General features: G+C 54.1%; 1 protein-coding gene across 1 annotated transcript; it reads right to left on the reverse strand.

Moving 5' to 3' along the window:
• Positions 1 to 1,026: 1,026 nt before the first annotated feature.
• On the reverse strand, positions 1,027 to 3,080 carry NXPH3 (neurexophilin 3). Its single transcript, XM_049800254.1, has 2 exons — positions 3,023 to 3,080; positions 1,027 to 1,752 (listed from the first exon to the last, which is right to left on the reverse strand). The coding sequence occupies exons 1-2, from the start codon at positions 3,077 to 3,079 to the stop codon at positions 1,027 to 1,029; spliced, it is 783 nt and encodes a 260-aa protein (XP_049656211.1). The 5' UTR covers position 3,080.
• Positions 3,081 to 13,563: the final 10,483 nt, after the last annotated feature.

The raw sequence follows: 13,563 nt of genomic DNA on the forward strand, positions 1-13,563 counted from the left end.
AACACTTGACCTGCCTCGGTGTCACCGTGAAAACTTTATTCTCTCTCTCAAGGACAGTGTTTTGTGGTTTTTTTTTTTTCCCCCTTCAACGTAAATTAAATGCTACAGTCAGAGCTCCACTTCACACACACGTACGCACGCGGGCACGCACCTTTGCACCGAGGAACGGCAACGTTTGGAGCTGAATGTGGCCGGGCAAGGGTGGGAGCGGGCGCTGGGGAGCCGGCAGTGATACGAAGCACGGATGAGATGAAGGGGAAACGCATGAATCACTGTGTGTCAGGGGAAACACATGAATCATATATTGTGTCAGCAGATTTGACAGATTCCACCAGGATTTCTCTACGCGCGGATCCACGGTTTCGAGTCCCTGAACCCCCCTCCGTGCCATGGTGCCCAGCGTGAGCTGTGGTGGGGTGGCACCTCGGGAAGGTCCCTCCCGCCCACCCCAGCTCCCCGTTTCCACCCCAGCAGCCCTTTGTACCCCGACGTGGGAAAACTCAGTTCCAGCTCCTGCAGAACTTGGATTTGGGGGAGATGATGTGGCTGCCCATGGACGTCTGAGAGCCATGGAGGGCATCAGGTGCGTTTTTCACCCCCTGAGGTCTTCCCCTGGCTCCAGGCTGTGTAAGCCCACTTCTGGAGCCCTCTTTGCCTGGTCACCAACCTTTTAGGACCACGTGGCCTAGATCCAGGCAAATCCATTATTGCACTGAGAAACACAAGTCCTGATTGTAGCTTTATGTCCTATTTTCTGTAACCTAAATTCAGACCCTGACTTCACGTACCAGTCTCTAAAGACCACGGATCCAGGCCAGGTTTAGCGATGCCGGTACCCCACAGCCTAAAATTCCTCTTCTTGACATTGGAGCTTTTGGGGAAAATGGAAAATCCTCCTCTTCCTTCCTTGCTTCTGGTTTCTAGGGACTGCCGCGCTCCTGCCCCACTTACAAAACCGTCCCCGTCCCCCCCCCGCCCCCCCAGCACCCGCCTGTCACCGGGGCATCCTGCGATGGGCAGAGCGCATCATCCCGAGGGGTAGTAGGGTACGTCGCTGTGATAGTTGTAATCGGGACACACTTTCTGCACGAGCCTGTAGTCTATGCTGTAGAAGGTGATGTAGATGCAGATGACTTTGAAAGGCTTCGAGCAGACCCAGGAGACGTGACTTTGGGTGTGCTCGTGGTAGCAGGTCTTAGATGGGTCGTAAGTGCAGAGCGTGGTCTTCTTGGCGCGATCCACTTTCTCGTACTCCACGCGGCAGTTGAAGATTTTGGATTCTTTGGCCTCGATGAAGATCTGTTGCTCCAGGTCAAACTCCACTGCCTTGGTAGGGGGGACGAGGCTGACGGAGATGTTCCCTTGCCCGGTAGAGTTGTGTCGGAAGAAGACGTTGACTGTGCCGTTGCCGTGATCAACCACCTTTCCAGTGATCAAGAGGTTCAACTTCACCGTCTTGATATTGGAATAGAAATCTCCCCAGCCAAAAATTTTTTTAAGCTTGGCTGGCCCCAAGTCCCTCTGTCCTCTGGGGTGTGGAGCATGGTCCCGCTCGGACAGGTTGTCCAGGATATCCCATAACTCCCGTGAACTGCTCACCAGCTCCAGGAGGGTCATATTCTGCAGTAAGGTTGGAGTTAACAGGGACTTTGGAGAGAGCAGCCCTCTCGTCTTCTGCACTTGAGCTCTCTCCTGGGTCTTGGGTTCATGTTGCTCTGCACCTTTCCCTGGTTCTTCTTGGCCACAAATCACCTGAACATAGCGATGGTGGAGAGTGAGAGATGGGTGACGGGTGCCTGCCCCCCTTGCCCACTCTTGTTCTCCAGGGTCACCCCACTCCAGGGTCACTCCAGACATGACTCAGCCATCCTCTTTCCCATCCTGGCTTTCCTTATTTCCCTTTTCTCTTGCCTTTTCTCTCTTGTAGTCCATATTTCCCTTTTGGTAGCAATTTTTCCCATCTCTCGTTCTCTTGTGGTTGCTCGGGGAATGGGGGAAGGGAGCTGGGATGGGTGCTTTTGCTCATTGATGGTGCAGCCCGGCAGTGGCACCTCACTCAGGCCAGAGCATCTGCACCCAGGGGAATCTCTGCAGCTGCTGGGGAGAAGGGTGCTATAGGGGAAAGCCGCACACCTGCGACAAGGGTGCTCACCTCGTGGCCTTCGCACCGATCTCGCCGCTGACAGCACGTCCCACGGAACCCTCTTCTGACCTCCAAACTGTACCATGCTCTGGGGGAGACACAGAGCTGGGAGCAGCGGGGCAGGACGCGGAACAGCAAACCGCAGGGGTGAGTTCTCACCCCGGGGAGATGCCCTTTGCCTCTAACGGCCACGCACGGGCTCCTCTGCAAACTCTCCTCCTTCCAGCATAAGGGGGTCTGCCTGCCACCAGCTGTGGACCCCAAAATAAGGACAGACAGGGGCTGGGGAGCTGCCAGGGTGGTGGGGGGGGCTGCCTTGCTGCCAGGCTGTGGGCACCCAGCGGGTACCCGGCGAGCTGGGAGGGTGCCCGGGTGGGAGGCAGATGCTGTAACCCCATCGCTTTCGGTGTCGGGGTGCTGAGCAAATGCCCACCGTGATCCCTGGGGTGCGAGGGGTTCACCTGGCAGAAAAGGCAACGGAGAAGCCAAGGTCGAGGTCGGCCTGCCAGGCTGTGCCGGAGCTTTGCCCCAGCCTGGGGGGGGGGCCGGGGGTGTGGGTGAGCTGGTCCCTGGCAGCTCTACCAGGACCGCTGTGCTTGGGGAGGGGGGGCTGCAGATTTTTAGGGTGATCGGGGGGTACCTTTAACACCATCCCTGCGTGCGAGCCCACCCCGCTACCTGCTGCAAAATAACAGAAGTTTTGGGACGCTTGTTTTTTCAGGGGATGGGGTGGGGTGGGGGAGGGTGTGGAGCTGGTGGTGGGGGGGGTAAATTGATTTGGGAAATGTTCCTGGCTGTCAACCCCCACCCCGTCCCTTTGGCAGCACGACCCCCCCCCCCCCCCTCCCCAGGCCCCCTTTCCCCATCCCCAGCGCTCACCAGCAGAGAGATGCTCCCCTGGATGAAGAGGACGATGCAGCTCCGGGGAAGATGCATTTTCCAGCCGGTGCCGCCCGCCTTCGCCGTTATCTCAAATTTTAGAGAGGGTTTGGGTGTTTTTTTTCTAAATTTTTGGGGTTTTTTTTGTTGTTTTTTTTTTTAATTTTTCCCTCCTTTCTTTTTAAGCGAGAAACCTCAGCGAGGGAAAAAAAAAAAAGAGGTGTTCCCCTTTTTATAAACCCTTTTCTCTCCTTCCCCTCCGGCCCATGGTGGCTCCGGCAGCTCCCACCCCGGTGTTACCGGACCGGGCGCCGGGGAGGCGGCTTCACCTGCTGCCGCTGCCGTTCCTGCTCCTCTGCCTGCTCCTCTCTTCCTTCTTGGAGACTCACTGAAACTCCGCTCCATCCCCTCCTCTTTCCCTCCCCTGGCAGGTGCTGGGAGCAGAAGCGGCACCTCCGAGCGTAACCCTTTGCTGCCTGCAACCCAGGCAAAGCAAACCCTGCGTGGGTGGGGGTCTCCAGGGGGGGTGATGGAAGGGGGCTCGGAGGGGTTTGGCAGAGGGTGGGGGGATGTACTGGAAGGCTGGGGGGCTGTCTTGTAAGGATGTTCCCGTTACTTGCCAGAAAGGAGCATCCCAGGCATGAAGGGAGTGAATTTGGGGGTGGGGGGTGGGGGAAATTGGGGGGGGACACACACCCACCGAGGTCACTGCCTCTGCCCCTACAAACTGCTTGATGATGTCTCACCAGGGGAACGGGCAGGACTGTGGCATTACCCTCTGTCCTGACGCTCAGCTCTTCCCCATCTTTTTCCATCCAGTCCAGCCATCAGGAAAAGGTTTCTTCTCCTACCAGTCCCCCCCCCGAGCCCTGGGGGGCTTCGGGTCTGGCAAAGGGAGGCACCGCTCAGGGCAGAGCGGTTGTGCCCTTTGGGAGGTGATGGTCGAGGCGAGGGGAGATTTTTGGGGCCTGGATTTATTGGGGAGGTTGAATTTTTGTTCCTCTAATACTGGCTGCTGCAGCAATGCTTCCTCCCCTATCGTGTGGCCGTGCAGTCTTCTTTCCCTCCCCACCCTTAAAATCATTAAAAATAGAGAGAATTGCAATATTTTCAGGGTCTTTTGATTTTGGGGTCTGCGTGTGGCCCCTTCTACCCGCTTGACATGGACGTGGAGCTTTTCCCTCCTCCCTGGAGGGTCCAGCATCTCCTTTGCAAGAGGTGCAGGCCGGGTAGGAAGTTTATTTTGAATTTATTTGTGATTTTGTGCTTATGGACATGCGTGCTTAAGTCTGGACAATAACATCGTCCCCTTTCCTCTGCATGGCAAGGGTGGGAGGTGGTGAATCGTAGCCGTGCCGGGGCACTGCTGCCCTTCAGTTTGGGAAATCATAAAAGGAACAAGGAAATGCAGATCCTGTTCCCCCCAAGCCAGGCAGTTTGATTTCTATATTATTCCAGAAGTAAAGGGATGGCAGGCAGCATTGAGCTTAAAAAGGAAACAGAAGCCACTGGTTTGCTGTTACAGACAGACAGATTTGCTCGTGGTGGGGTTTTTCCCACAGTTGTCCTTTTCCCATCCTTCAGCAGGAGAAGTTGCAGTACCAAGAAGCAACTTGCCAGGGACAGGACTAGAATTAAACCCTGTATTTTCTCAACCCTTAGGCAATGATTCCTCTTCTTTACCTTCCTGTCTGCATCCTTTTCGTATTCCCCCTTTCCCTGAGCTGCTTCGGAAAGCCAGATCTTGCAGCGATGCTAAAGATGAACAAACTACGGGGGGAAAGAGCACGTTGTGAGATGCAGGATGCTCTCGCCGAATGCCCTGCTAGCGTTCCCATCTGCACAGCAAACTGGTCCAGCTTTTGCCTGCGATTGCAATGCTGGGATCTGGACAGGGAGGTTTCTTTAGCAGTTTTGGGAAGGGGAGGAAGGTGGGTGACAAACCTGCCTGGTGGCTGCCACCCGCCTGCCTGCAGCGCTGCCTGTCACCTCCTGGGTTTGTTGGAAATCTGAGTCAGGTTGGAAATACCATCTTGGACAGATGCCATGGGAATTACCTGGGGGTTGAATCACTTTTTCCTCTCTACTGAGCAACTTGCTTGGTGTTGATGGTACTTGCTCCCCTGGAGTGGTGGCATTTTGGGGCACAGGAGGACAAGATAACTCTTAAACGCCAGCAAAGGTTGAGGAGCCTGGCGAGCCCGATTCCCCCAGCTGACCTGCGCCAAAGGGAGCAAAGGAGCGACAAATCCCTCAAAAAAAGCTTCCTGGTAGCCAGGGCTATTAAGCTCCAGAATATTCATCCAAGAGCGGTGTTGGAAGGACCCTGGGGCCTCCTAAAACCAGAAGGAACACAGCGTTGGAGGATATATGGTGGCACTAATGCTGTCCTGGCCCCAGCGGTGTGCTGGGTACTTTTAATAGGCTGCACGTCTCTAACTACTGTGATTTCGATAAAAGATCTTCATAAAACTTCCAAATGCTTGTGCCATCACCTGCTTTTCAATCACTCCAAGCACTGCATCTCCTGCACAGCCTTCCTGGAGCCATCGTGACGCGTGGGCTCAGGTCCACGCCACCATCCTGCCGTGCTGGATGCATCCCACCTATTCCCACGCTAGTTCTGGGTGGTGAAATCCTTTTGGGGAGCAGCTCTGTGGCTCCGATTTGGCTCCTTGCGACTCAGCGAGGCTGAGCTGAGGTCAGCACAGCTCAGGACGAGGAGGAAGAACGAGGGATAAAAATGATTTAATGTGACTTTCTGGGTTTCCTGGTGTTTGGAGGGAGCTGGGGACTGGAGTGGCATAAAGAAGGACTGATTTAGGAGCTGCTCTAGCTTGTCTTGTGCTGCGATGGCTCCCTCCGGAGCTACTTAAATAGCCCGTGCGTGGTGAGCATGGGGCTGGAGCTTCCACTTTCCTGGTGTGGCGCTGGGGATGTCTCCCCCAGTCCAGCCCAGGGACCTGTCCTCACTGTGTGGCCCATCTGAGGGGTCCATTCAGGAAAAGTGGGGTCCTGCACTGCCCGTGCAGAAACGGGACCTCAGCGGTGGAAATAAAACCACCTAGGCAAGGCCTGGGCCAGCATTTAGGGACAGGTTTCCTTTTCAGTGCTGGTGAATATAATCCTGGTGCTGTAAAATTGGATGGGATTGGGGTGGGAGGAGGTAATGGAAAGGCTGGGTGCTGCTTTCCACACACCTAAAGGATAAATACTCCTGTCCTTGCTGCTTTTTCCCCAGGAGGGTCCCAGGCCAGGCTGGTAGTGGGGTTGGAAGGGGCATCCCGGCGTCTCGCCGGGAGATTGTTGAGGATGGGGTCAGTTGGTGCCGAGGTTTTGGCTCTGGCTTTGCTCGGCTCAGCTGTTCCGAAGCCGCAGCTCCAGCTGGTGGGTGCCAAAGTGGGTTTTGCAAGTTTATTCTGCTGGGTTTTGCCAATAAAGGAAGGTTTGGTGACCAAAACTGCTCATTGTCCTGAGTAGGCTTCTCCCAGTGGGCACGATGCACTCCTGGGATGCGATTACAGGGGGGTGATGGGGCTCTTCCAGCTGCATTTCTTTGTGCGGAACCTGGCATGAAGGTCCGGGCACCCCAGCTGGAGCTCCAGGGGCTGCTGCAAAAATATACTCTCAGATTGTGCAAATTTCCAAAGTCAAACATTACACGTGTGTTTTTAATCCTTTGGGAAACCTGTTTTTTTCCCAGGTCCAGGGGATCCAGCTCTCTGGGAAGGATGTTGTTGCCATTGCAGCGAGCAGGGGCTGGTTTTGGGGGGGGGGGGGGGGGAAGGAGAACACAGTCTCTCGCACCTCGCCTGATGCTGCTGCACATCCCACCTGGGGGAAGCAACTTGGGCTACAAGGGAGCAGCTGAGATTTATTTTTTTTTTTAGGTAGCATTTATCTGAAAGCTGAATTGAAGGAAGCCTTGGTGGTGCTGCCAGGCCCTTTCTCCCCTGTGCTGCTCAACCCAGCTCCGTGTTTCTTTTCCTGGGTTTCTATTGCCCTCTAGTGGGACCCTGGGCTGGGAAGATGGGCTCAGTCTGGGGGTGCTGGGGGGGGGGGGGGGGCTCAGCTCTGCCGAGAAATCACAGGATGCTGAGCACCAGGTGGGGAGTGAAATGGGGAGGGGAGAGGCTCTGGCTAGCACCTCCCGTTTAGCAAAGCAGCTTTCTATCAACGGATCTTATTTTTGGAAGCATTATTTTTCACAAGGCGTTTATCAACCTCAGCAGAATTAAGGGTAGAAGGAGATTAGAAAGACAAAAAAGGCCAGAAAGGGGGAATATATTTTTAAGCAGAAAGGTTGCAGTGACCTGAGGTGCAGGTGTGCAGCGGTGGGGGAGAAGCTGGTTGTCGGCAGCATCCTTAGCAGTAAGAGCAAGGAAGAGGGTTTGCAGTTTTCTGTGGCAGGGTGCTGCTGAGCATCTTCCTCCAGTAACGTGTCACAAAAATCCATGTATACAGAGGCACCCTAGCTACATGGGAGACACATGCCGTGGGTTCCTGGTGGCTTTTGCAGGATGCCAGGCAGGTGTCTCGAAGGTTCATCACCAAAGGGAAAGGGCTCGGTTCTCTCGTGCCGTGAAGGAGGAGAGATGCGGCACGACGGAGCTCCCCTGGGGGTCCGATGTCCCCATAAACCCCCACTGCCGCTCTTGCGAAGCTGGACCAGCTGCATGTAAAGCAGCGCTGTCAAGACTGTGAGTGCCAAAGACCAAAAAAAAAAAAACCCAACCCTGAGAGTGAAGATGCTCTGGGAGAGACAGCAAAGATCGGGAGGTCAGGGAGACTGGCTTATGCAAAGACTTAAAAGAAGCAAGGGAGCATAGCAAGAGTGGGAACCCAAGCCTTCAAATGCCTGACAGCTGTAAGGGGAAAAAGATAATTAATTCAGGTGTTGATTAAGAGGGATATACAGCCTGAGAGGCTGTGTATCCCCTGATGCAGCCCTTTCCCCTTCCAGTTACTCTGGGAAAGAGCCTGCCATCCTTATTTTTATTTCGCAGCCCAACACCCCAAGGTTATTTGGCCGCAGCGGTGAGATTTCAGCTCAGCTCCGCTGAGCCACGGTTCAGTGCTCTGTCTCCTGCCTCCTCTCCGGGAGCTGCTGGATGTGGTCTGCCTTCCTCGGCTGGGCTGCTGCGGAGGGATGTGCTCCCAACGCACGGGGAGCGAGTGGATGCTGTTGGCACCCAGAAATAGATGAAATGTGGTTAATTCATGCTTTGCTCTCACAAAGCAGGTATCAAAAGATTTCTCCAGGCTGGTAAATATAGTTATTCCAGATCGGTTTAGTTTCGGGGCTCAGGAGCAAAGCTGGGGGGAGAAAGCAGGTTCCTGGGTGCCAGTCTGCTGCATCTTGCTGCATCCTCTGCTGCATATGCAAGGCAAGCAGATTTCCCCCCTCCAGGTATCGCTGTATGTGTGCATGCATCTGCTGGTGTTCATGTACATAATGCAGCTCCATTTTTTTTTAATAAATATATATGAAAGGAATATTTGTGCTCTGGGCTCCAGCGCTGTCCTGGGGAAAGTTGTCCTAAAGCCCTCGTCCGAATTCAGCTGCCAGATGGGAGATTTTGGAGCCGACGGCCCCGGCTCTGGCTGTGCTCAGCCCTTCTCCGGATCCAGCTGAACCCTCCCAGCCAGGTAGGATCTGTCTTGCTGGGGCTCGTAAACCGGGTACCTCCGAAGAGCAGTTTGGTTTTGCCTTTGGAATGCATTAGGCTACTTTGTTGGATCCTAAAATATAAAATAATGTTGCTCCTGGGAAAATTATCTCAAAATCCTGCTTCTTGCGCTGCCCCAGCTCTCCGCCCTGTTCCCAGCCGTACACACGGGTCTTTCCCCTCCCTTTTCCAGTAATGAAGAATAATCATTTCCAAAAGGTGACACCTCATCGCAGCGCGTTCGCCAAGTGCCGAGACCTCTTGGTGAAGGCTGCGGGAGCCTGTTTGGATTTTTAAGTGGGAAAACAAATTAAAAGGTTCCTCCCCATTTCCCTTTTTACATGCAGACACCTGCAGGCATTGGGGTTTTCCTAAAGAGCTGGGGGGGGGGGGGGGGGGGAGATGGTTTGGCAAGGCATTGCTTAAAAATAGAGCAAACCTGGGGGGTTTAGGTGAAGCGGGAGCCCAATAATTTGCGATGCGGATGCAATTGGGGATGCGCCGCTGCAGCTGGGGGTGAGGTGATGTGGGGTACGCCTCGGTGGGGAGCAGGAGGATGGGCTGGGGGAAGGATTGGGGGTAAATCCTGCTTTTGGAAGAGGCCGGGGAAGGAGGCAGAGGAGGCTGCGAAGCGAGCGAGCCCTTCTGCTGTGCGACTGCAGAGGGTAGCAGGGAGCTGCTCTGGGCATCGTCTGGTTTCTGGGTGCACCCACCGCTGCTGGGGCTGCCAAGGGCAGCGAACCCCAAAAACCTGCTGGCCTGGGAGCGGCGGATGCTGTTCAAAACCACCTTCCACATCACAGCGTTATTTACGGCCCAGATCGTGCGTGAATATTGAATAACCTAGGAAACTTTAAAAAACACCGTTCTGCAAGTAAAAATCACGTTTATCCTGGGAAAGTTGGGGACCCGGCAAGGACCAGTGTGTCCTGGTTTGCTGTGCTGTGGAGAGGGTTGATGATTTTTCATCCCCATCTCCTTTGGGTTTCTCTGTGTTGGCTCATTTGCTTTTCTCAGGCCAAACGGGAGAGAAAAAATATTTCTTGCTTCTGCTCTGGGGGCTCTGGGGGATTTGGAAAGAGGGTCCCTGTTGGTCCGGGGTGCTGGGAGAAGGGTGCTAGAGCTGGCTGCCCCAAGGGTGCTCAGCTCCAGCCTGAGGGACCCAGCGGGTCACCCAAGGCTGGGGACGGGTGGCTCCGATTTCCCTTCCCACCCTCCGAGGCTGAATATAATTTCGTAAAAATAACCGAAGAGGCGACTGGAGTCTCTCTGGGAAAAGAAATAATCCCAGGAAAAACAAAGCTGTGACAAAAGAGGGTTTGTGCAGAGATGGGGTTTGGAGCCATGAGCAGCCCTTCCCTGCATTTTGGGTGTAGAGTGCAGGATTTTTCTCAAAGCAAGGCTTTAATTTTACCTGCAAATCCTCCCATAGGACAGCAGAGCATGTGCAGGAGGGCAATACAACCCCCGTGCCTCGAAACCCCAAACCCCAAGGAAAAAAACCCACATTTATCCTGCCCTTTCAGGCGATGCGGGGTGTTCTGCTGGATGAATCGCTGGTGAAGGTGATGGTTCGCATCTCACGCAGCATCTCCTTCCTTCGGAGCGGGATGGAGATTAACAGCTCATTTCTGCTGGGTTCAGCAAACAGCAATGCCACCGGGTTTCCAGGGCAGATGTGAAATGATAAATTGGAGATGAAAAGGGTTCACGTCCCAGTAACGCTTTACCGGGTCACGTCCCATATTTACATCACGGTCCTGTCATTGTGAAAAGGCAATATAAACATGATACAATCTATCGGTAGAAAAACTGCACGGCTTGCAGCCATCAGGGTTTCCTGCCCAGCTCTCGGAGCGGGACAGCGCTGAATGAAATTAAAATGATTAGTAAAAATGCTGTGATGCCTCTGGCTGGGACTGAGTTGTTTGCATGCTTTTGAAAGGATAGGGAAAAAAAAAAAAAAAAAAGAAAAAAGCTCTCCGCCTGCAAAATGCCCTCCATGCTATTTTAGTCTGGACAGTGAAGAGGCTGAAATCTTTACAGTTTGCTGCTTGAGCTGCAAGGAGAGGAAAAACCTCTTAGCAGCAAATCTCGGAGGCTCAAAGCTCTGCTTTGGCCCCAAAAGAGCGACTGTCTGCAGCTCTGCTGCGTTACGATGGGCTGCTTTTCCCCCACCTCGCATGTCGGCTGATATTTAAGTCGTAGCTGCTGGAGTCAAGGGATTTATGCTGGGATCTCACCTCGTGTTTTAAATGTGCGGTAAACACCTGACGTTTGCAGAGCGAGGGCTGGAAAGACGGCCGGTGTGTATCTAACAGCAGAGGAAGGAGATGCCCCCACCAGGCCCCTTGAATTAACACAGCTTTGCTAGAAAAATCTTAATTTCTCAGGTACGTTTTGGAAGGAGATGGTTGAACTCTTCAGATGCCTCTTCCCGAGCGCACGCAGGCAGGGTTTCTCATTTCTCTTGCTTCCAAAAATACAGTTTCCCCCCACCAAGCTCATCTCTAGATAAGAGCTGCTTGAGACAAACCTTCTTCCCTCAGCCCCGTCCCCCTCTGCGTCTTCCAATGCTGGTGCCTGTGTCGGGCGTTCGTGCCTCTGTGGTTCCCTGGGCTGGCTGCGGAGGGGAGATAAGCCCTGTCTGGGAGCCGTGTAATAATATTAATGATTAATATTTTTTAATGCTAGAGTGGGCTGGACAAGTGGTGGGGTTTTTTTCCCCATGTAAAATTTTGCCTTATTGTCATAAAAAAAAGGGATAAAGGAATGGGGAGTGTGCACTGCGATAAGAACTGGTGAAAAGGGGGGGAAAGGGGTAATTTTTTGTTTTCCTGAAAAATTGGGAAAAGGGGGAAACCCGCTTTTTTCTTTTTTCCCTTTTTCCCTTTTTCCCTTTTTCCCTTTTTCCCTTTTCCCTTTTTCCCTTCTTTTTCCCTTCCCTCCCCAGGAAATATTTCAGCTACTCTCTCTGAGCAGTCTAGCAGGCAACCAAGGCTCTGGCACTAACCCCATTTTCCATGCCACCCCGTTATCATTTTTCTCAGAGCTTCTAACCCACAGGTTGGGCCATAAACCCCCCAGGACTTTTCCAGCCTCATCTCAAAACACCTCTTCCCTCCCCAAAACTCTCCGTGCTCTCAGGGAGGACGAGCCCGCCAGGCTGGGGGCAGGATGGGGACCCCCAGACACCGCAGGGCTCCCAGCCTGCCCGCTGCTTTGGGGGGCTACAGCTTTGCCTCATGTCAGAGCAGGAAAAAAAAATCAAGGCGAGGGGCTTTTTTGCTAATGTTTTACATCTGCCTGAGCGCTCTGAGCGCGGCTGGGTTTCTTGGGAGAGGTAATTTCTTCTAGGAGACCGGCCGAGGCAGCTCCTCTAAAGGGCTCTCATGCCCTAAACCCGATCTGATTATTTTTTTCAGCTGTATCAGCTGATCTAAGAAGAAATCCCTGTCTCTGAATCCTACCTTGCCCATCACTGCAGTGGGGGGGATGTCCCACCTAGGGCTATATGCTGTGCCAGCATCAGTGGGGTGCACGGCGCTGCATGTAGTGGGACCACCCCCCCGCTCCCTCCTGGGGCTCCCCGCTGCCGTTCAGCATCGATCACGCTCTGCCTGGGCATTCAGCGAGACTTCAAATGATTTTGCTAACCTGATTACGCGGAAATACATTTTTGCAATGCATTTTTGCAATGCTGACAGTCCTGGGTGGCGGCTGGGCACTGTCTCAGGCTTGACTAATGACCCACCCCTACCCCCAGATTTCCTCGTAATAATTAAAAATGTACTTTTTTTAGCAGCCCGTGCGGAGGGAAGAGTGGCGAAGGGCCAGTAGGCGAGGCAGAGGGCAAGTATTCAGTGGTGTGTTTCCAATGCTCGCACTCCATCAGCAACCTGGGTCGGATCCAAGCCGGGGGCGGCCGGTGCTGGACGAGCACAACCCTCCCATCCCGGCGGATTCGGGAGCGGAGCTGCTTTCCGTCCCGGGGATCGGATTGCCCATAGAAAGATGCCTGGGCCAGGTGTCTTGGGCTTGTTTTGGGATGGAGGTGGGGAGATTTTGGGGAGGAGGGTGAGTGGGATTTGGCCATTGGGCTGAGCAGCACGTGGGTTGGGGAGGGGGATGTGCAAGAGGAGGGGGGGGTAAATGGAGCTCGTTGCTTTAAAAAAAGTTGATGATGATGGACTGGCGTTGCACGTGGGTTTTTTAAGCAACATCTCTGTGTGCTGTGGGGCTGGAGCAGCATCAGCCCCGCTCCTGCCCTCGCCTCTGCGTTTGGGGGTTTCCTGTAGGGCGACGTGTCTGAAACCTTATGCTTTCCTGGAGGGGGGGGCTTTGCCTTCTCAGCCCCTTCTTTCCATTCGTGCCCCATCTATCTCAACAGCGATGGAAAGGCTGACTTGGGTTTTTCCAGCCTAGTTGCCTTTGCCGTTGCTGAGCCTTCAGCTGTGACCTGGCATCGGGGGGGGATTCTTAATTACCGGGGGGGCTCAGCCCAGAGCACGAAGCGCTTTCAGTTCAAACGCAGGGTCCTGCGGACTCGTCCTCACTAGAGACGCGGGCTGAGAACAGCCAGACGGGTTTGCGTGTTCAACCCGGACCCACATGCTGAGACGTAGCCCAGGGTTGCGCTTGGCTTCTTCCCCAAAATAAGGCATCATCTGGAACTCCAAGTGAATGTATTGCAGCAATCGCATGTGCCCCGCTGCCCCCCCCCCCCCCGGCTCCGCTCACCCCTTGACCCTCCAGCTGCTTTATCCTCACCGAAAAGCAACAAATCCAGCCAAAAATCTGCAAATCTCCCCCTTGACACCTGCACTTCCAGCTCAACCTTGTCCCCGAGGAGGGGACGGGGCCACGCAGGCA

This window comes from Accipiter gentilis, chromosome 5 (assembly GCF_929443795.1).
Source record: "Accipiter gentilis chromosome 5, bAccGen1.1, whole genome shotgun sequence".
NCBI lineage: Eukaryota > Metazoa > Chordata > Aves > Accipitriformes > Accipitridae > Astur > Astur gentilis.

Excerpts from the sequence above, each read along its gene's own strand:
- NXPH3 (XM_049800254.1), bottom strand. The coding sequence starts at position 3,079 with ATGCATCTTCCCCGGAGCTGCATCGTCCTCTTCATCCAGGGGAGCATC. Across the intron at positions 1,753-3,022 it reads AGGGGAGCATCTCTCTGCTG|GTGATTTGTGGCCAAGAAGA; the intron begins GTGAGCGCTGGG and ends CGCTATGTTCAG.